We start from the raw sequence: 21304 nt of genomic DNA on the forward strand, positions 1-21304 counted from the left end.
TGTTGGGAGGAATAAGATCAAAATGTTCCCACACAGGGGAGGACATCCTCCTCTTCTTAGCTGGCTCCATTCTCTCCTGACTTTCTCTCCTCACTCTCATAAACCTCCAAACGGTCTCCAAACTCTCACTAACAACTCTCCATCAAACACCCACATTTTGATTGAAGTCTGAGGGGTTTATATCGCTGTCATATCTCGCGGCAAAGTTCGAACCACTTCATGAACCAGTCACGTGGTACAGCCGGGCAGCGAGGCTTCGGACGTCATCATTTTCAGCTCCTCCCATAAATGAAGCAAGCCTCGATACGCGCTTCGCGGAAACGCCCCCTCCATTACTCGACACACGCTCCGAAGCCTCGATACAGAACGTCCCATCACTAGGAAAAAGTATTTTTTTCATCTGCTCATTAACTCACCGGAAAAAGACGACAAGAGGGAAGAATAACTTCCGCTCGTGTCTGCAGCCTCGTCTCTTTAAACATTTCTGTTAACAATTTCTTAAAAGACTTTTTGTTCGCAGCTCGTAACCGTGTGTAATGATGTGTTTACAGACCCGTGATTCTGCACAGTCCGTGGAATAAGTGTGTCAGTGGGCTGGAACACGACCTGAGTGAGGCGGCTTCGTGTATAGACGATCTGTGCAGCAGTCCGTGCGGAGCAGAGTAACTGTCGGGGAAGATTCCCGGGTCCGTGAGTGAATCCGGGAAAGTTTTACACACGGACATGGCGTCAGGCCTGTGTTCTGCTGCCGTGTTGGCTCTGTTTGTGATCCTGTCCCCTTGTGTATCCGGTAAGTTTAATTATGTTCATCCTTAAACGGCCGCTGTGTTTTCTTGTAGCCGCTGACCATCAAGCAGTCTGTGATGTTACTTCAGACCACGTTTAGGGCGAAGTCAGTGACGTAGCGTCTAATTATCCGAAAACTTTTCATTTTTATGAAAGGCCATAAAACTCATCAAGACATGTTTTCTTTTGTTTTTTTTAAGTTACAGCTTGTGTTTTAAACCTTTTAATAACACTGTAGGATTAGTTTGTTACAGACCCATAAAAAAAGAAATGAAAGTCATTTAAAAATAATATACAATCAGTCAGTGTCAGTGGCTATTTTCACATGTTTTAGGTTATAGTTTTTATCCACTATATTCTGGTCACTCGAGCTGCCCGCTAATTAACAAGAAACGCGTGAACGATCATTTAGCAGCAGTACAAACTACATCCTTCAGAGTGACCACCAAGTGGAAGCAGCAGGGTTTCAAACTCAGGGCTGAGCATAGATAAGTGTGTGAAAACATCACCTCTGTACAGCGTAGTACACTTTCAAGAGCTACAGTGACAGTGAATCACCAATTCCCTAAAAGTCAAAATGTTGCAGTGCTGAAAAGTTAATTTTAATAACTAATTGATTGACCTGAAATGAGCTAACTTTTGCTGCCCCTCTCTGATTTTCTCGGTCTGCTCTGTTACAGCAGGGGACGACTGCCTGGCTTACAGTGGTAAGGAAGCCCAGGAATGCCATAGAGGCTTTTGCTGTGGGGACTGCAACAGCAGATATTGTTGTTTAGATCCGTCAAAACGCTTTGATGAAGAAGAGTGGTATGTTTTCATTTTCAATCTGCAATCCACAAAAAAACCTGCATTTAGCTAGTTTGTGTAAAATGAACAATTTCCTATTTTAGAAAGTGATTTCTTTTTAAGTCTCTCTTTTCTCCCAGTATAAATGTGTTTAAGGCCACATTTAAGCTGTTAAAAAACAGGACACAATGTCTTCCTGCGCACGGCCATCAGCATAAAGCCAAAGTGCACTAGACTGAAACGAAGGCCTTCATTCACATAACATTCATCAGTGTGCTGCTTTGCTTACTCGCTGGAGGACTGACAGGGTATCTGGGTAGAAAAAGGGCTTTTGCATGCTGTGTGCTGGTTGTTGGAAGATAACACACCTACACCTGTTTTTCAGTCAGTGTTGCAAAAAACGTAGCAGACACAACTATAGCATGAGGAGTTGTTGCATAGTTGGAAGTTTTGAAAATCGACAGTAAACAGACCGTAGCCTAGCTGTAATACTTTGTTTTATTTTTGTTTTTTTCCTATTTTGTTTTGGGCATAATCCCTACTTTGCTTCTTTTTCAGCAGCAAAGATCCTGAAAAAAATTTTCAGGATCAGTTAACTGCTATCAACAACAAAACATTACTCATTCTCATTGTTGGCATGAGCATCATCCCCTTTGTATTCCTCATCTTCTGCTGCTGCGTCTGCCCCAGCTGCTGCCTGTACAAGCTGTGCAACAAACGTGGTAAGTATTACTAGAACTAGTACTTTAATTTGGGTGATGCTTTTTTGACTGTACTCTGTTGTGAGCAAAGACAACTTTCGTCATTCGTGTGAAACTTCTGGAAGGCACCTTTACATTTACTACAGTTGGTGCATTGTAATGTAAAGTTATTGCAGTCAAAAAATATTGGCAGTTACAGATACATGAACAGATTCTCACACGCTTTCTCTGATGACGGATTTTACTTTACTCAAACCTCAGCGGACACAAAGTATAGTCAAGGCTTTAGATATAGATCTGAAGGCTGTTGTTTTGTGCCTTTTGGCATTTACAGAATATTTCAAGCTCTCAAAACACAATTTTCATGCATTGATGCCTTAAACTTAAGAGTAGGCACTGTGGCATGACGGAGTTTAAGGCACCTCATTTGTTTCTATAGTGGCTAAAAGATAAAACCCTATGAAAATGCGAATTAAACGTTCATCAGTAGCTGTTGACTTTCTTTTTTTTTTTTCTTCTCGATGTCTTTTATCAGAGATGAAAAAGTCCACAAAGACAATAATGTGATTATCTTTACTCACTGGTAGGGCTGCAACTAACGATTATTTTCATACTCGACTAATCTTAATTCCTTCGATTAGTTGACGAGTCAGTGATTATTTAAACAAATCTCTGCTTCCTGTCGGCAAAACTTCTCATTCTAGTCTTCAGTAACTCAGCTGCTGAAACCTGTGAAACGTATCCGTCTTCTAGAACAAACCTGTTAGTCAACTAGAAAAGACGGCTGAGTTCCTCTGAATAGAGCCATATTCACAGTAAGTCGGAGCCTTGCAGGACAAAACATGTCAAACACTGAAAAAGATTAGTGATGCTGGATTTCACCTCCTGCCTGTGTGATGCAATATGCAAAAACCTAAAGTGCCCGGCTCAGTCAAATGAATGAAGTACTTGGAACACTTCATGTGAACAAGGACCTACAGTATTAGTGTGAGTCTGACATTTGGGTGATTTCTCATACATTGCAGTGATTGACTGGTGAGTTGGAGCATTTGTCTGAGACCATGAGGGCCTCGTTTGTAGACTGTTGGCTCACCTACCACATGACTTTTATTACCTCAGCAGTTTGGTCTGACAAGAAACAAAACAACTGAGATACAGAGCCTCCCCTGACCTAATGTTTCAGAATCACTGCAGTATTGGAGGCTTTGTAAACTTTTCAGCTCCTCATTGGTGTTTGATTAGGATTAGGTTACTCACTACAGCCTGTACATACTTATAGTTATAGAATATTCACAACATACTTCATACCGTGTACATTATAACATACCATAATAGACCCATTTCTGTAATATACTCACATATCTATATTATTGCTAATATATATTGTAATATATCTATATCACTAAAGCACTTCTGGATGGATGCAACTGCATTTCGTTGCCCTGTACCTGTGCATGTGCAATGACAATAAAGTTGAATTCTATTCTATTCTATTCTTTTGCCTTCCATTGGTGTTCTTGGTGAGCGTATATGCCACAGGGCAATGAGTCAACACGTCATCAGCGATAATTGGTGTTTAGAGTTTGTGCCTAAGTTTGATGCTGGTGTGATTTTTGGGGTCATGTCTTTACTTGATTTTTGCTTCTGCTTACTCTGAGTGCTTTAAATTCCTTGAGCTCAGCCGTATCAATTTTTCAAATACCAACTTTAAGGCGCTCAGAAACAGCTGTGTGGGGCTTTGAACTCTAGCATCTTTATTTTGTTTTTTGTTTTTTTCTCAAATGACATGAAAAGATCAGAGCCAGCAGTTAACTGATCCTACTGAGTATTGTCTCTGTAGCCAGAGAATCATTGTCAATATTTCAAACCTGTTAGACACAGCATAGCTGTAATTAGAGCTGGGCGATAGAACGATAACGATATGTATCGCGATATAACTTTTACTCGATAGAGAAATTAAGCTATCGCGATAGACCTCGCCGCTCTTGTCCTCTTAAAAAAAAAAAAAAAAAAAAAGGTCAGCCGATCCAAATTAAGTAGCGCAGAGCCAAACCAATCACAGCCGCAGCGTCATGTCGCGTGACTTGTTACGTACAGCACAAGTGCCAAGCTGCACGTGTGTTTGTTTGGGAAGCAGCCAGCGGGTAATGGAGCCAGCGCGTAATGGAGGAAATGAGTGTGCCGACTGGAAAAATCAACCGAGCGTGACCGAAGAGAAAACGGATGATGGTTCCAACGCCGGAGAGATTGTCGAATGGAAGAGCCATAGAAGTTCCGTAGTGTGAAGGTATTTCGGCTATTTCAAGTCTGACAAAAACAGAGTAGCGTGCACTGTAAATTGTGCCGAAAGCAAGTCTGGAAATACAATAAACTGGTGCATGCGTCACACTGTGCGCCACGTTATTGTTTCGGTGAAATGAATTTCTACAATACTGTTAATTCTACTCTCTGCAGTGTTTAAATGCTTACATATATACACACAGTTACTGTCCCTCCACACATACGACTCGGTTCTGCTTCTATGCCGCAGCTTTGTTTACTTTTTCCCACCGAGGCTTCTAGACTTCTGATTGGCCAACATTTCTGCACGGTTAGGAATCTAGCGCCACCTGCTGCTTTGGCATGTTCATAGCAGCGTTTTCCTTCATTTCTGCCTTTATGTGTGGACGGGATTATTTTTTAAAACGAAAACGGAAAATCTCCGTTTTCAAAAATACCCGTGTACGTGTGGACGTAGCCTCAGTCTCTGACTGGAAGCGCTAATTCGTCATTCGGCTTTTGTCAGACTAAAGTAACTGTTAAAACTGTTTGAAAAGCTCAGCTATACAACAAGGAGAGATTGAGAATTTCCTTTTAGTTCTCAGTTTATTTGATATTGACAAAAGTTAGTCAGTTTTGTCTGTTCTTCTGTAAAACAAACTAAGATTTATATTTAGAATTAATATTTTGTTTCTAAGTGGAATTGACAGTTTAGTCTGTTTCATTTGTTCTATTTTGAAACTTAAACGCTTTAGCGGCTGCCTTTTGTGTAGTTTGCAATATTTGCCTTTATTTATCTGAAAAAGTCTCATGTTCCTTAAGTACATCTACCCTGTTGAACTTATTATGGGAAATAAATATTTAAATAAAAACAAGCTGCTGATTATTTCACATTTTACTTGTGAGCAACGGCACATTTAAATCTTACAAATATAGTTATTTGGCTTATATTGTGATAGATATCGTTATCGCCTGAAATGAAAAAAACATATCGTGATATGAAAAAATCTCATATCGCCCAGCTCTAGCTTTTGTTTTGTTTACATATATTTCTACTTGGAGAAATTTAAGAGGTTTATCCCTCAAAACTTTAAATACAATAAAGTTGCAAAAAATAGTTTACAACAACAGGAAATTTATTTTGAGTGTCTTCATAGTTTTATTTTGGAGATACAGTTTTTATATACTGCAGGAAAAACAAAAAACAATCCTATGATGCAAATTTGCAAAGAAAACAGCAGGTGCATCATTTCACTGTGGGAAGTGTTACGAACAGCTGATGGATCGGCAAAGCCTGTTTCTGGAATATTATGTTTTTGTTCCTGCAAGCGCTTTTTATGCAGTTTTTGCAAAGCTTTATGTGGAACGAAACCGTGACCGAGGACAAGCTGATGGCATCAGATGTAAGTACAACTCCTCCGGTTTCATATGCAAAACAAATTATTGCGCTAGCTTACACGGTTCAGGTTCTACAGGGATTTAAAAATAGTTACACAACACGAAGCGTGCTGCTCTGACCGGCTTTAAAGGGTTAACAATGACTTTAAAAAATAATATAAAATAGTGTGCAACACCACTGAAGTTTTTTTACCTCTCTTTTCAACCAACGGCAGTCACTCTCCTCTCCAAATAACTTCTGCTTAGCTTTCCGAGCTTCCCTCGGGTCCTCTTAATCAGCTGTCTCCAACCTTTTTTGCGCCACGGACCGGTTTATGCCCGACAATATTTTCACGGACCGGCCTTTAAGGTGTCGCGGATAAATGAGGGAGGGGCTAATAATCGGCTCAGTCATTTTTAATGATCGTTGAAAGCCCAGATCGTAATCGTGATTAAAATTCGATTAATTGAGCAGCCCTATTCCCATGGATGTTTTATTCCTGCATGGCTCTTTAAAGACGTTTTCCCTTCTATTGGAACTCAGTCCTTGCTATTATAAATAGCAGTATTACTTCCAGTGTGGTTCCTGATGGTTTTAAACATGCAATTGTAAACCCTTTATTAACAAAAACCTGGCGCTGACCCCTCATTTCAAAAGTTCCATTCTTCTCAAAGTTATTGGAAAAAATAGTTTTTATCCATCTGAATATAGATACTAACGGTATGATGGAAGTTTTTCAGTCTGGTTTTAAACAGCTACACTCCACTGAAACAGCACTTTTACGTGTTTTTCTTTTTAGCTACTGATTGTGGAATTTCGGTCATCCTCGTGCTTTTAGATCTTACTGCAGCGTTTGATACTGTTGACCACAATATTCTTATCTCCCATGTGGAACACCTGGTTGGCATCAAAGGTGCTGCACTGAATTGGCTTCATTCATATTAGAGTCGCAGAACTTTCAGTGTTAATGTTGAAAAAGTCCACCTCAGCCCCATTTTCTTGTGAGGTGCCCCAGGGCTTAATCCTTGGCCCTCTTCTTTTTTCATTATAGGCTATTATGGGCAAACTTTCTGTTTTTAAATGTGCTATATTACCTAAAGCCTTAATTACTTACCTTGGCCAAATGAGATTGTGCTTCTTTGTGAGCTCTAGCGATACCACGAAGAGCTGTACAGGTTCGCTTTTATGTACATCTGAGTTGATGTTGGGTGATTAACCTTAGCAACAATTGCATTTTTTTTACTTCACCTTGCAGGTGTGTTTTCAGGTGGTTGAATAAGTTCGCTGTGCTGCTTTGTGGTCCTGACACAAATCTACAGCACTCTTCGCAGATGATTTCTTCTTGGTTAACATGATTGTTCTAAATCCAAAACAGCAGACCTGCTTTTGGAAGCAAGCTCGCTTTCTGCTGCTCCAGACATTTGATTTTTGTTTTGACCGTCTGTTGCCTGTCTTTGATGTAGTGTTACTCCTCCGGGCTACGATGCAGTGAACAGCTGTGATTGGCGCACAGGCGTAAGGTGTAGCGCTGGGATTTTGGAGTGCTCAATTTGCTTTGCGATCTGTTGGAGAAGCATGCATTTTCAATGTCATTCAAATAATTCTACATTCCTAATCTCCACCCCTGCCCATCAAATGATTGCTGAATTTGCTTTTTTTGGTCCCTTCTACTTGGGACAAAATTTCTTTTTTATTTAAATAAGCAGGCTGTGCCTTGCCTGTGCTTGCCTGTAGTTTCTAGTGTTGTTTTTACGATGTACATGAAATGTGATCGGTGCAAAGAATCTGCAGATCTACCTCTGAGGTTGCTGTGAGGATTTCTTGTTGCTTGGTTGTGACCAGCCCCATTAATAGGCTGTTGTTTTAAACATGTTAGTCAAAAACAGCTGAAAAACAGCTCAGATGTATGTGCAACCTACAATCACAGGTCCATCTACTTCTCAGGTTCAGAGCGTATCAGCATGTTCAGTGGCCTCCAAAGTTTATTCATCGCTAATGTTTGACTCATAAATGCATAATTGTCCTCACACATGAATGTTTAACTCTGAGTCTCTAGACTTTTATAAATAGACAATGTCTTAATCTTAATTTAACCCCCTTAGTGCTGGTTAGATCCCATGTGTTCATTTAACATGTACATATAGTGTTTATGTTTTTAAATCATTACTACTTGTTAGTTTTGTGTAAATGTGTTCATGTGACATGATAAAGAATGGGTTACTGTACATAACGTAATGTAATTACATGGAAATGCGTGACATGATTAAATTATGTTCAACCAACAGTTTGTCGTGTCAAATAAACACATTTCTATTTTGCAAACTGGTACTTTAGCTGACTGTTGTCAGTATTTACAGTCAACCATTTTTACATTTCCGACTTCCTGTCAGTTTGGTCAGCTCGTAAATGTTTTGCCGTTAGGGGAAGTCCTTCTGGCAGAGAGGCTACAATAAAGTGAGGAACACAATGTGGCATCTTTGGCTTAAGCCGCTGCATGATGGGATCAAATCCAGGAATGTCAGAGCTCCACCCTGTGTGACTCATTGTTTCCATGACAACCCCACGTCATTTACAGGAAGTGGTTGTGATGACACCCACTGTTTAAAGACGCCTTGTTTTCCACAAGTTTTCTTTTTTCCTGTTCTAAGCAGTGCCTTTTCATTTTCACTGTACTTACGCAGAGATCAGTTTACACTCTGACGATGATAAAAATCTCTCAAAGAGTTTCTTTGAGTCTCTGTAAACTTCAAAAGTGTAAATCTGTGTATATTCAATAAGCAAACGACATCATGTTTAGTTTCTTTGATGCAGACCTTAAGGAGAGGATGATAAATTATGTATCTTAACTCAAAGTGCACCATTTGCTCTTCTCCTTCCTTAAACATTTATTTTTGAATCTTTATTAGAATATTACCTATAAATGACAATACACATTAAAGGTGTTTTGGATAATATGTAGCATGTTTCTCCATTTCTAACTTTTTGTTACTTATTTGCTTACACCTGTGATAGAGGCCACTACCCAGGTCACAATGGTCAGCAACACTCCTCAGCATCCAACGGCAGCACCTGGGCCCCCTGAATCCTACCAGGAAATGCCCCACCATCTACCCCAGCCTGGCTACCCAGCTCAGCCCATCCTCACACCGCCCTACCATGGACAGTCATTCACAGTTGGACCACCGCCATCTTATCAGGAAGCCAGTGAGTGTGGTTTATGATTTGCCTTGAGCTCTATTCCAGGAAGCAGGTTTAGCTAACAAGTCTGAGTTTGTTAACTGCGAGCTGAGAGAAACTCCTGTTTTCTGTTAGTTACTGGGAACAGACCCTGAGCTTCTCTCTGACTCCTCCCGTCCTGCTGGACCTGAACCACTTGTGTGACACACTGAGTCATTTTCTTATTCATAAAGTCGCTGTCAGCGTTCACAGCGTGGAAGTGTACATTTTTACAGAAACTAAAACGCTATGGGATGTTTTGGTATTTTGTGTAATTAACGTGAGAGCTTTGACAGCCATGAATAAGTGATGACAGCAATTACATCACTGTTTTATGATCAGCTCAGAATAAAATCTATATAGTCTATAACTTGGCCAGTAATGTTTTCAGACTGTCAGCCAGTTTCCTTGCAAAAGCTAAGACTTTTCTTATAACATGTTTGTCTCTACTGATGTGATTTTACATTCATTAAAGACTCAGAAAGCTGCCTTGCTTTTTTCAGTTCAATGTGATAGTGCTATGGCTGTAAGAGCCATTATCTATCAGTGAAGACTGAAATCAGATTATAACAGATTAAACTGGGGAACATTTTTTCTGAGAATCTCATTATGCATTTCTATCCAGTAATGGCAGAAACACAAAAAAGGAAAAGAAAAAAGAAAGAAATGTTTAGAGAATAATTATTCAAACAACAAAATGGTCATAACCTGCTGTGAAGGCAGGTTTTCATTTAATAAACTGACCTGAAGGTGGAGTCTGTTGCTGTCTGGGTAACTAATATCACAGATCCATCAGTAAACTGTGTCTAATGAGTTTCTGTAGATTTTTATCATCAGTTCCTGGTTCCTACATTTTGTCCCTGTCAGGTTACAGCTGAATAATTAGAAAAGATTGATTTAAAAATCAAATGCAACATTTGGATTCCAGCTTTCCAGCAGACATTAAAAGTGATGATGAAAGAGGGACGATCAATATCCTGCTCAGCACTGAGTGGTCTTCATATTTCTCATGCTCTTTATTTACCTGTTGCCATGGTGAATCGTGATGCCACAACTCCATTGATCATGGCTTTCTTTCTTTACTAATGCAGATGCTTAACTCTGGGTGAATATACTCAAGGTTGATTGAACTAAATCTGATCAGCTGTTCTGAAACAGGAAACTCAGAGTTATCTCAAAGTGAATCAACTCAGTTTATTTTTAAACTTAGTTTTTTGTAAATGCTTCCTGGAAAAGAGGCCCGTATTTAACTAAAGAGAATATATTTGTTTGCAGAACCAGGTGAAAGGTAGGCTTTGAAACCCAAAACTGCGCATCTGTGGAAATATTAATAGTAGGGCTGCCACAAACGATTATTTTGATAGTCAACTAGTCACAGATTATTTTTGCGATTAGTCGACTAATCAGATCATCATCCATTGGACGCACAGCTTATTGCACCAGCAGCATCTGATCTGCTCTTATATAACTATCATTAGCTTACAGCTTTAAGTGTTTAAGGTCTGTGCTAACTAAAAATAAAGACAAGATGATAGTTTATTAAATTTTAATGAAATTTGCAGATTGTTTCGGTGAAGTTTAATAAACTCCTTGCTATCTAAAATATAACGGGACACCGGAGTATATTCTCGAGCATCTCACACTTCTGATAATCAGTCTTCTTAATGTTTATTCAGCTGTGTAAAAACTTTTTGGCTGAGAAACTTTAAGCTCAGCCAAACCGATTTACTCAGGAACAAATAAAATACTAAAAAAAAAGCCAAACAATAACATTTTGAAGTTATCTAAGTGACTTGTATATGTTTAACCTGAGTAGCGAAAGATGGCAGTGGGTTTGAAAACGATCTGCCGGGAGTCCGGTGTTCTCACGGCTCTAGTGAGCCTGTAACCCCGGCTAGCTATCGAGCTAGTGGGTAACAGACGTCTCCGAAAACGTCGGAGCGCTTTTGAAAATATGTGGTGTCCTGATAAACTGAGCAGATATTTGAGGTTTACACAGCTACATTCTTGCCTGAAAATATGCTAAACGTTTATTTTGTGACCCAGAAATAATAATAAGAGTAATATTAAAACTAACTAGAAAAATTTGCATTTCCTGCGAAAATGCTGTGTGGATGCCTTAATGTTGAAGATGTCTGCTGAAAAAAGCTGAAAAAGTTGAAAACAAAAAACATTGCCCTGAGCAGGATTCGAACCTGGCCCTCCTGGTCAAAGGGCAGCTATTTAGCTCACTGAGCCAAACACTTTCTCACAAAGAAAAGGTGGAGAGATTGACAATTGTGCTAGCAGAATTTGGGCAAAAAAAGGGGGTGAAAATTCTGCTGAAAAGAGTTCAATCAGCAGAATTTCTGCTGAAAAGAGGTGAATGAGCAGAATTCTGCTGAAAAGAGTTTTTTTCTGAAAACAGCAGAAAAAACTGAAAATTTTGCTGAAAAGAGTTGAATGAGCAGAATTCTGCTGAAAAGAGGTTTTTGCTGAAAAAGAGCTGAAAAAGTTTGGATTTGTGCTGAAAAGGGGTTAAAAAAACTGAAAATTTTGCTGAAAAGGGGTGAAAAAGATGAAATTTGTGTTGAAAAGAGTTTAAAAAAAGTTTAACTGTTAAGTGAAAGAAATGTTGCCATAAGCTGGATTTGAACCCAGGCCTCCCAGTCTGAGAACGGATGCTTATCTCACTGAGGTAAAACACAGCTCAGCCCATCATGCAAAATCAGTGACCACATTGATAATGTGTTCCATTCATTTCAATGGTCAAAAGTCATAACACACATCAGCAGGAATAGCAGAATTTTTTAAAGTTTAAACATAGTATTTCTGCTAAAACTTAGTATTTATACTAAATAATATTTTTTTCCTGCCAAATCATAGCATTTGTGCTGGAACACAGAAAGTTCCACCAAATCATACAATTTGTACTAAAACATTATTTATGATTTAGCAGAAACATTGGGACTTGGTAGAAATACTATGATTTACATGAAATACTTTGACTTAGCAGAAGTACTACAATCTAGGAAAAAAGTACTAAAGCATAGCAGAAATTCTATCATTGAGCAGAATTACTAGGATTTAGAAGAAATACTAAGATTTGGCACAAACACTGATGTGGCTCAAGAACCTTTATTGTGCAGTTATACTATGATTTGGAAGAAATACTATACTTTGGCACAAATACTATGATTTGGAAGAAATACTATGTTTTAGCACAAATACTATGATTTGGCTCAAATACTATAACTATCCTCGGTCAGAAGGAGAGGCTGACATCCAGGGATTAGATTACCACAGGTGGAGTTTATTGCGGTCAGATGGATGGTACAGGGAGGTATGGCATACAGTAGGAGGATGTGGAGAGGTGATATGGTGTGGTTTCTATGATTAAGAACAGGGTATGCATTACAACATGCATACAGATTAAAGATTAAGAAAACTGGTAACAAATTCCTCCACTACAAATCAGTCTGATGCCACTTTTTACAGGGTTCCCGTTTACTAAGGCACTACCCAAAAGGCGCCACAAGAGGGCACTCCAACACAAGAGATGACCTATTTACACTGATGCACTTAGTAAACAGCCCCTACTTAGCCACTACATAATACAGTGATATTACAGTATACAAATTCACACAAATACTATGATTTGGCAGAAATACTATGACTGAGTAGTAATACTATAATATAACAGATTTCCTAAAAAAAACTATTAAATTGCAGTAATTCTATGACTTGGCAGAGATACTACGTTTTAGCACAAATACTATAACAACGCAGAAATACTATGACTTAGTAGTAATACTATAACATAACAGTTCAATGTTCTTGCACAAATACCACAATATGGCAGAAATACTATGTTTTAGCAAAAATACTGTGATTTGGTGTAAATACTACGATTTGGCACACATACTATATTCCGCAGATACACTATAACATAACAGATATTCTACGACTTAGTAGTAATACTATAACATAACAGAATTATTAATTGGGCACAAATACCACGATTTGGCAAAAATACTATGATTGGGTACAAATACTATGATTTGGCAATAATACTGCATTTTAACACAACTACTGAGATTTGATTGAAATACTATGATTTAGAAGAAATACTATTACTCAATACAAATACGATGCTTTGCGACAAATACTATGTTTTGGTTCCAATACTATGATGTTCAACAAATACTATGATTTGGCACAAGAACTATGATTTAGTACAAATACTATGATTTGGCAGAAATACTATGCCTTAGTAGTAATACTATAACATAAGAGATATACTATGGTTTTGCAGACATACTATGTTTTTGCACAAATACCATGATTTGGCACAAATGCTATGATTTAGCAGAAATACTATGATTGGGTACAAATACTATGATTGGCAATAATACTGCGTTTTAACAACAACTACTGAGATTTGATTGAAATACTATGATTTAGAAGAAATACTATGACTCCATACAAATACGATGCTTTGGCACAAATACTATGATTTGGCAGAAATACTATGACTTAGTAGTAATACTATAACATAACAGATTTCCTAAAAAAAAACTATGAAATTGCAGTAATTCTATGACTTGGCAGAGATACTACGTTTTAGTACAAATACTATAACAATGCAGAAATACTATGACTTAGTAGTAATACTATAACATAACAGTTCAATGTTCTTGCACAAATACCACAATATGGCAGAAATACTATGTTTTACCACAAATACTGTGATTTGGTATAAATACTGCGATTTGGCACACATACTATGATTTGGCAGAAATACTATGCCTTAGTAGTAATACTATAACATAAGAGATATACTATGGTTTTGCAGACATACTATGTTTTTGCACAAATACCATGATTTGGCACAAATGCTATGATTTAGCAGAAATACTATGATTGGGTATAAATACTATGATTTGGCACAAGTACTATGATTTAGTACAAATACTATGATTGGGCAGAAGTACCATGTTTCAGTACAAATACTATGATTTGGCAGGAATACTCTGGTTTAGCAGAAAGTATTTATGTTAAAACATAGTATATCTTTTGGTAGAAATTCCTGCTAAAAGGTACTATTTCTGCGTTTTAGCAGAAATACTGTAATTTGGCATAAATACTATAATTTGGGATAAATACTATGATTTGGCACATATAATATATTCAGCACATATATTATAAAATAACAGAAATATTTGGCCCCAAAACCATGATTTTGCACAAATACCATGATTTTGCAAAAATACTATGAATTGGCAGAAATACTATGATTTAGCAGAAGTACTAAGATGTAGTAGAAGTACTTTGCTTTAGCAGAAATACTATGATTGAGGAGTAATACCTAAACATAGGAGAAATATTGATACACAGACACACATACACAGACAGTAAAGGGAAAAGGAGCTGTGGAGAGTCTGGGCTTGGTATATGTAGGTCAGTTAAATTAGCTGCACCTGCTGTAGTCAGCCCTTACACACACAGACACAGACACAGAGAGAGGTGTGAGTTTTCTTCAGTGTATTTCTGACATTCAGGATTCCACTCGAACAAATGGCCATAATTTCCTAACCGTAGAGGCTAGAACGGTCATTCAGGCATCGTTTTATTCAGAAGAGATGGGGGAATCTTCAGGTCTTCATAATTCAGAGATAAAACATAAATTATTAAAGATATATGACTTGTAATACACTGTAACTGAGTAGAGGCGAAGCAAAAACTGCCTTGACTTGCGCTCAAAACACCTTTGGTAACTCTAAATCTATATGGAGCATCAAAATCATTCTTTCACCGTAAGAAACAGCAGGCTTTGGTGAACAGTCATGGAAATTTTCAGGGCTCTGTGGAAATCCATCAAAAAGATATGACGAGAGAAAAAAGTGGTTCATTTCCAGAGATTGAAATCTGATGAAATCTGAGCGAGGGACAAATTTCCTACCCTCAAACAAGTCCAACTCATTTCAGAACGGTAATAGGTGAGAAAGAAATTCTTGAATTGTGAGTGTCAGGAGTGTCTGAACATATACGGGGACAAGCCTCATGTCTTAACTTCGCTTCGTTAAGGAGATATGACAATTTGAAAATGCCTCTCATTAGAGAAATCCAGCGGTGATTTTGAACAAACTCTCCATTGAGTTTATATGGAGAGTTTTCTGACTTTGTGTTACTCTGAGGAGATTTGCAAAATATCTATGAGTCCCACAACAATGATAGTGACATTTTCTGAAAGCCAGCAAAAATACCTACGTTTTGATGTATAATTTGTGGGGCTTGAGTGGAAATTGAGCGAGTAGCAAGAAGTTGTTTGGACATGAAGAGAAAATTCAAACAGTTTCACTGTCCCCTCTGAGTTAATTGCATAGCAACCATAGCAACGCATGTATTTTCTGAAAAATCACAATTTTGCAACTGAAAACTCAAAGAGGGATAAGATTAAAACGGTAGAAGATCTGAAAAAGCTGAATCATACAGGAATAGCCAAATCATTTGAGAACATTTTAAAGTTTGAATGGAGTTTCTAGGTGAAAGTATGAGGCAGTAGTTAAGTTTCAAAGACAAGAAAGTTTTAGCAGAATTGTGGAAGTTTCCCATTCATTTCAATGGGACAAATTAAAGGAAAAAAGTGTAATATTTTAAAAAGTATAATAGTAATAAACACCAAAAGTCATAGCCGGCATTAGCAGAAAGAGCAGAACAGTTTAGAGTTTGAACGGTGAAAATAGCACAAAAATTGTGGAAGTAGATCCACGGCAAAAAGTGTACGGAAACACCCGGAATAATAATAAAGAAGAAAGAGAAACAGGATCTCAATAGTGTGGATGCCTATTAAGGCATCCACACAACTAGCTGCCGCCATTGTTGGAAACTGAGCTGGGCTGCGCTATGAATTCTGGACACAGCTTCTTCTTCTTCTTCTTCTTCTTCTTCTTCGGGGTTTAACGGCAGCTGGCATCCTTGTACATGCAGTGCTGCCATCTTCTGTTTCAGTCCGTTATTACACTCTTAAACCCTACTACTTATTCCTGCGTCTTTTGGGATCTTACAGAGCTTCAAACGACGCGTCGACTATTAAATCAGTCGTCGACGATTTTGATAGTCGACGTAATCGTGGCAGCCCTAATTAATTTGAAGCTCCTGACTCGGGGGGGGGGGGGGGGGAAGGAGCTTCAATGTACAAAATATTTCTACAGAAGTTCATTTAGCCTCTGAGGCAGAAGCTTGTTTCTGTGAGTCATGTTGTGTAAAATACTGCGACTGGCTAAAGTAAAGGTGATGAATCTGCATCATCAAAATATACAATATATATATACAGAAAAAAATATACACAGTAAATAAACACAAATAAACACATCCATTACTGCCAGAGACTTTTTTTAATGTAATATTTCTTCTTATGCTACAGAACTTCAGCTGTGGTTACTTTTTTAGTGCTGTCTGCATGTTCAGTCTCATGTAAGCTCTTTTTTCACTTTCCAGTCAGTCCTGCCTATCCTCCGATGCCTTATGGCCAGGCTGCGTTCATGCCCCGGCAGCCAGCATACCCCCAGCCACCGTGCCCCCAGCCGAAGCCCAGTGCTCCACCTGCAACTCCAGACTTTCTTGCTCAGCCTGCATATAATCCAGGTTTTGCTTCATCACCACACTAGGCTGGATCGTGGACATCAGTACAGCCCCAGGAAGTGCTTTGAGCCTTTTTCCCTGTACTCGCATGTAAGTCACGTTACATGGGAACAAAGTGCAATATTTATCATTTCAGGAATACATATATATTAGTTTAGCCTTAATGTTGCTTTCACTGATATATGGCAGTGACCTGTGTCATGTAACTTCATGCTCATATCAAGCTTGGTGGTCTCCCCTCTTTTAAACTTGGATAGTGTTACTGAGTCCATGTTATGATTTCCTCTACAGAACTGTGCTAAGTGATAACAGATATTGATTTTTTTTTTTTTCCTTTGTGCTTTTGTGTAAAGCAATTTTTCCGGCTTATCTCACTATTTAAATTCTATTATGGAAAATGCAGTGCCTTTAGACAACTATTGTGATTTCCTGCAAATATGACTTTCTTTGATGATTTAATTGACTAGTTTTACATTGAGAAGTTTGAATTGTTAATTTGCTGACTCTGTCTTTTCCCGAGTGTTCCGTTTCCTGTTCTAAAACACTCTCTAAATCTTTTAGCGATGTTCCAGTAATGATTCAGTTTTACATAAAGTCCCAGCTTTGTTAAAAACAGGACTGAGCCAAAATGCACTGCGAGGTTTACCAAAGGAGTCTTTTATGTTCAGTGAACTAAACATCAACTTGATTGACGCGTGTTAAATATGAGAAAGACTTGTGCCTACAAAAAGCATGCATGGAACTTAAAAGAAAAATATTTTAAAGCATTTTATCTCATTTTATTCTATTTATTGATCCATTTGAGTCACAAAATGTTGTCACATTTACTCGGCTATCTTAATAACAGCTTCACTCAAATGAGCCTTGATGTTTTGCAGCGTGCAGTTTTTTTAAATGCTGCCATCGAACCTGTTAAATGTTATTAGAACACGAATATTTCTTTTTTTTTGTTGTTATTGTTTAAAGTGCCCCGTACGAGTGAGGGTTTGTTCGTGTGTTGTTTCACTGTTGTTATGGAAAAAGAGCCATCACTTCCGCTTTCTGTTGACTGAAGTTACTTGAACATCATTTACAGATGTGACCTTTTTCTTGTGCATCTGCTGACCCAGCAGTACAGTCACAAACTCGTGTGCCAGTTTACATTTTGATGTTCTGTGAAAATCTCATCATCTTTCTTTGTTTAGACTCTTACATTTCAGTGTCGCTTCTCTGTAGACACCATCTGCCAGTTAATGAAAGGGATGCAAGGTCACATGTTTGTAGTTTAGACCATTGATGTAAGAAGTATTTTAATCCAAAAACACTTTGTAGTATGCTTTCCTTTTGTCTAAACTGTGTATGTAGGAATACTGTTTATTTGTTTTTTTTATATATTTTTGGTTAGTCATATTTCAATTTTGTGGAGAAAAAATACTTTATTGTGATGTTCATTAAAGTGTATGTTTTCTTTTTTCCTCAGTTTTTGGTTCTTGAATATTATTAATGATGGTCATACTGCAGTGTGTTTATTCATAATGCAGTACATGAATGATAGCAGATGAATTAGGATGTTAATGTGTGCATGAACTACACACATTTCTCCCACTGCATCTCTAAGAGGAAAAAAACGGTAATGGAAAGTGTTTCTCTCTCGCTGTCTCCCTTTTTCTTGTCGATATTTCCTGTGTATTTTTCTGGTTTTGAGGATTTTTTTTTTCTATTGCTGATGCTTGAATATACAGTGGAACCCCGACTTACGAAATTAATTCGTTCCCGAGGGTCTTTCGTGAGTCGAACATTTTCGTAAGTCGAAGCACCCATCGCGCGTTTTGAGTGAGGCGATGCTGAACGATAGGCTATAGGCTAATTGCTAACTAGTACAACAATATGTCGTTCAAGTGGAACAGCGAAGTGCAAGTACGGAAGCCAAGGGGTTGTCACATGATTCGGAAGGCATTGTGGGCATTGTAGGCTCAGCCAATCAGATCCAGTGGATTTCGTTACGCGGGCATTTTGCCGTAACACGGGCAGAAATATTGCCGTTCAGAGCCTTCGTAACTTGAATTTTTCGTGAAACGGGGTATTCGTAAGTCGTGGTTCCACTGTACTTTTAATTGCATTTAATACATGTTTGTTTTTTTCTTTGTACAGTGGCGTTTTGGACAGAGTGATTTCCAGAGACGATGCATTTTTAAAAACATTTTAAAATGTTTTAGTGTACATATTTAATCCATTCATTCTACGTACTTATTGTAAAAACTCCCACTGCTAAATTTATCCAGAGAAAGAATTATCTCAAAGGTTTTAAGGCTTAAACAAGCTTTATTTGTATAAGAAATTACATTTTTGTAGTTTGTAGCCTTCCTCTTGTGGATGTACTGGTGCGTGATGTAAGTGCATGTTTCAACATAAGCATATCAGTAAGTCAACATTTGCTTGTGTAGCTAGGTGGAGAAATGATGGGTAGATGATTCTCCTGTCCACTAGTGGGCGATGGCATGCTTTGAGCATCTTCTGTGGTTAGTAGCTGAAGGGGGACAAAAAGGACAAATACCTGGACAGGAAACAGGAAGTCCTTTTTTTTTTTTTTTTATTAGTAAAATTAACATACAAACAAAATGCACCATATATTACACATTCAGAGAATAGACATTCCTTACATATTAGCAACTTTCATATATAGGAAAAACAAAATATAAAGATGGGGTCACATAATTTAACAGATTATTAACTCACTAAATCAAAATCTTCCACAAAGGAAACAAAAAGAGCAGCCTTTTTCTTTTTAATTAAAGTCAAAGATTTAACCAACAGGTTTAAGTCGTTTTTTCCAGTAAGCTAGTGTTGGTTTGGTCTTAAAAAACAACAACATTTATGTATAAATTGCTTGCACAAGATTAATAACACATTGACACCATAATTAGCTTTCTTTTCTTTCAAAAACACTCCAAACATTACCATATTTAATGTAAATGGGGGTAATTTGAATCCCACTGGAATAAAGCCAGGTATGAAAATCCAACCAAAAAATTTGTTTAAAATTGCACAAAAATAATAGATGGTCCAAATCCTCCTCTTCTGTTTCACAAAATACACAATTACCAGTTTCTATTTTGAATCTATCACCAAGGAGTCTATTTGTCGGGTAAATTTTATTCAAGATTTTAAATTGGACTTCTTTCCCTTTAGGAGGGATAGGGAAGGTGATATAATCAGTTCTTATTCTTTCAATTTCTTCCCTTTGGAAATCTTTTAATATGTAATTACGTCTAAGTAAATTTGGGGAATAAAGACTCCTTAATGAAGATCTTAGAAACTTATTATTGCATTTAACATCACAAAACCGAATACCATCTATATATAATTGCCTTAACTTGGGGGAGAATATATTATATCATTTACAACTATGTTTTTAAGTGACAATGGAATGGATTTTATAACCCAATTAAATTTACTTTTAGAACATTGGACATTAAATTTTTGGCAAAAATCTTGATGTCCTAAAACATGTCCTTCCTCATCTACAAAATGGGCAATTGCCCAAACACCTTTTGATAACCAATCTTGAATAAAAATAGATTTTCTGTTCGGAAGTCCTTTTGTTCCTCTCAACCAGGCCAAGGAAGAGGGCCAACACCAGTGGTTGTGGTGTTTTGCTGCCCTCTGCTGATCTGTTTTGTCTTTAGGAGTGTTTGTTGAAATTTTACCCACATGCAGTTCTGTCAAACTCTTTCATTTAAATCTACAAAAATAGTTACTGAAAGTCAGAAAATATTTTATCAACTGAACGAGGAGTCAAACATTAAAACTGAAAGCTTTTATTTGTACTAACTGTCTACACAGAACAGATTTTGTATACAAAAATCAGAGGAAACATTTAGATGTAAACATGCTGGAAGAAATCCACGGCAGACCCGGGTGTACCTTCATGCTTTTTAGCATCCTTTATTATCTCGGTCATGGTTGCTATACACACTCTGCTGCAGCTCTGCCTCTGCCAGCCATACACATCAACAAACAACTCCAAACACAGGACTCTACACAGATTTTAAGCTGGCGAGGCGTGATGCAATGGTGCACAGGTGCCCCCGCACACATTCCTTTCAATTTTGCTGCTCTATAGTAGATGTTTCGACCCCAATTCTCTCATAATTACACCAGGCCTTTTAAACTGTTAAAAAAAAAAAACTTAATTTGTAATGATGGTCTGGGCAGTCACAGATTTAGCTCAGAATCAATATAGACTAAATAAAATAATTGACTAATATTATCCCGGATTACAACTGAAACAATTCAATAGTTTTAGATATAAATCTTCTCAGCTTTTAAGATTAGGATGACTTATTTTCTCTTTACTAAAAACTGTGTTTTGTGCTGGATCAGGTGCTGGGGTCAGTTACTAAGTAGGGTAAGTGCTGGTGGATGGTGCGATCTAGTGGTTTACAGCAAAAAACAAAAAGGAGGCGAGTCGTTGAAGGTTAAAATGGTTTGTTTGCTCTGGTTTTCATTATATGATACTTGGTCAGTTCTAAGACAAAAAGCTTTTAATTGAAAGCAGTTATGAATAAAACCCATT

At 37.7% G+C, this 21304-nt stretch overlaps 1 protein-coding gene and 2 long non-coding RNA genes across 5 annotated transcripts; all 3 read left to right on the forward strand.

The window, feature by feature from the left end:
- Positions 1–329: 329 nt before the first annotated feature.
- LOC113021892 (uncharacterized) lies at positions 330–18207 on the forward strand. 3 transcript variants are annotated; one of them, XM_080301566.1, is made up of 6 exons: positions 330–387; positions 552–790; positions 1467–1593; positions 2131–2294; positions 8923–9114; positions 16606–18207. In XM_080301566.1, exons 2-6 carry the CDS (start codon positions 724–726, stop codon positions 16773–16775), a joined length of 720 nt encoding a protein of 239 aa, XP_080157692.1. In that variant the 5' UTR covers positions 330–387; positions 552–723; the 3' UTR covers positions 16776–18207. The 3 variants fall into 3 exon arrangements, with proteins under 3 accessions (XP_080157692.1, XP_026022502.1, XP_026022504.1); XM_026166717.2 differs by lacking the exon at positions 330–387 and having other exon boundaries at positions 407–790; XM_026166719.2 differs by lacking the exon at positions 330–387 and having other exon boundaries at positions 407–790; positions 2134–2294.
- On the forward strand, positions 2305–8192 carry LOC145428824 (uncharacterized). The gene is made up of 2 exons (XR_013909146.1): positions 2305–3088; positions 3299–8192. It is a non-coding gene; the product is annotated as an uncharacterized LOC145428824 (long non-coding RNA).
- LOC145428823 (uncharacterized) lies at positions 11271–11622 on the forward strand. The gene is made up of 2 exons (XR_013909145.1): positions 11271–11487; positions 11565–11622. It is a non-coding gene; the product is annotated as an uncharacterized LOC145428823 (long non-coding RNA).
- Positions 18208–21304: the final 3097 nt, after the last annotated feature.

This window comes from Astatotilapia calliptera, chromosome 5, assembly GCF_964374335.1.
Source record: "Astatotilapia calliptera chromosome 5, fAstCal68.1, whole genome shotgun sequence".
Taxonomy (NCBI): domain Eukaryota; kingdom Metazoa; phylum Chordata; class Actinopteri; order Cichliformes; family Cichlidae; genus Astatotilapia; species Astatotilapia calliptera.

What these genes read in the sequence shown, in the direction of transcription:
- LOC113021892 (XM_080301566.1), top strand. Translation starts at nt 724, where the DNA reads ATGGCGTCAGGCCTGTGTTCTGCTGCCGTGTTGGCTCTGTTTGTGATC. An exon ending in CCTGTCCCCTTGTGTATCCG is followed by an intron (nt 791 to 1,466) that starts GTAAGTTTAATT and finishes GCTCTGTTACAG; the next exon opens with CAGGGGACGACTGCCTGGCT. An exon ending in CGCTTTGATGAAGAAGAGTG is followed by an intron (nt 1,594 to 2,130) that starts GTATGTTTTCAT and finishes CTTCTTTTTCAG; the next exon opens with CAGCAAAGATCCTGAAAAAA.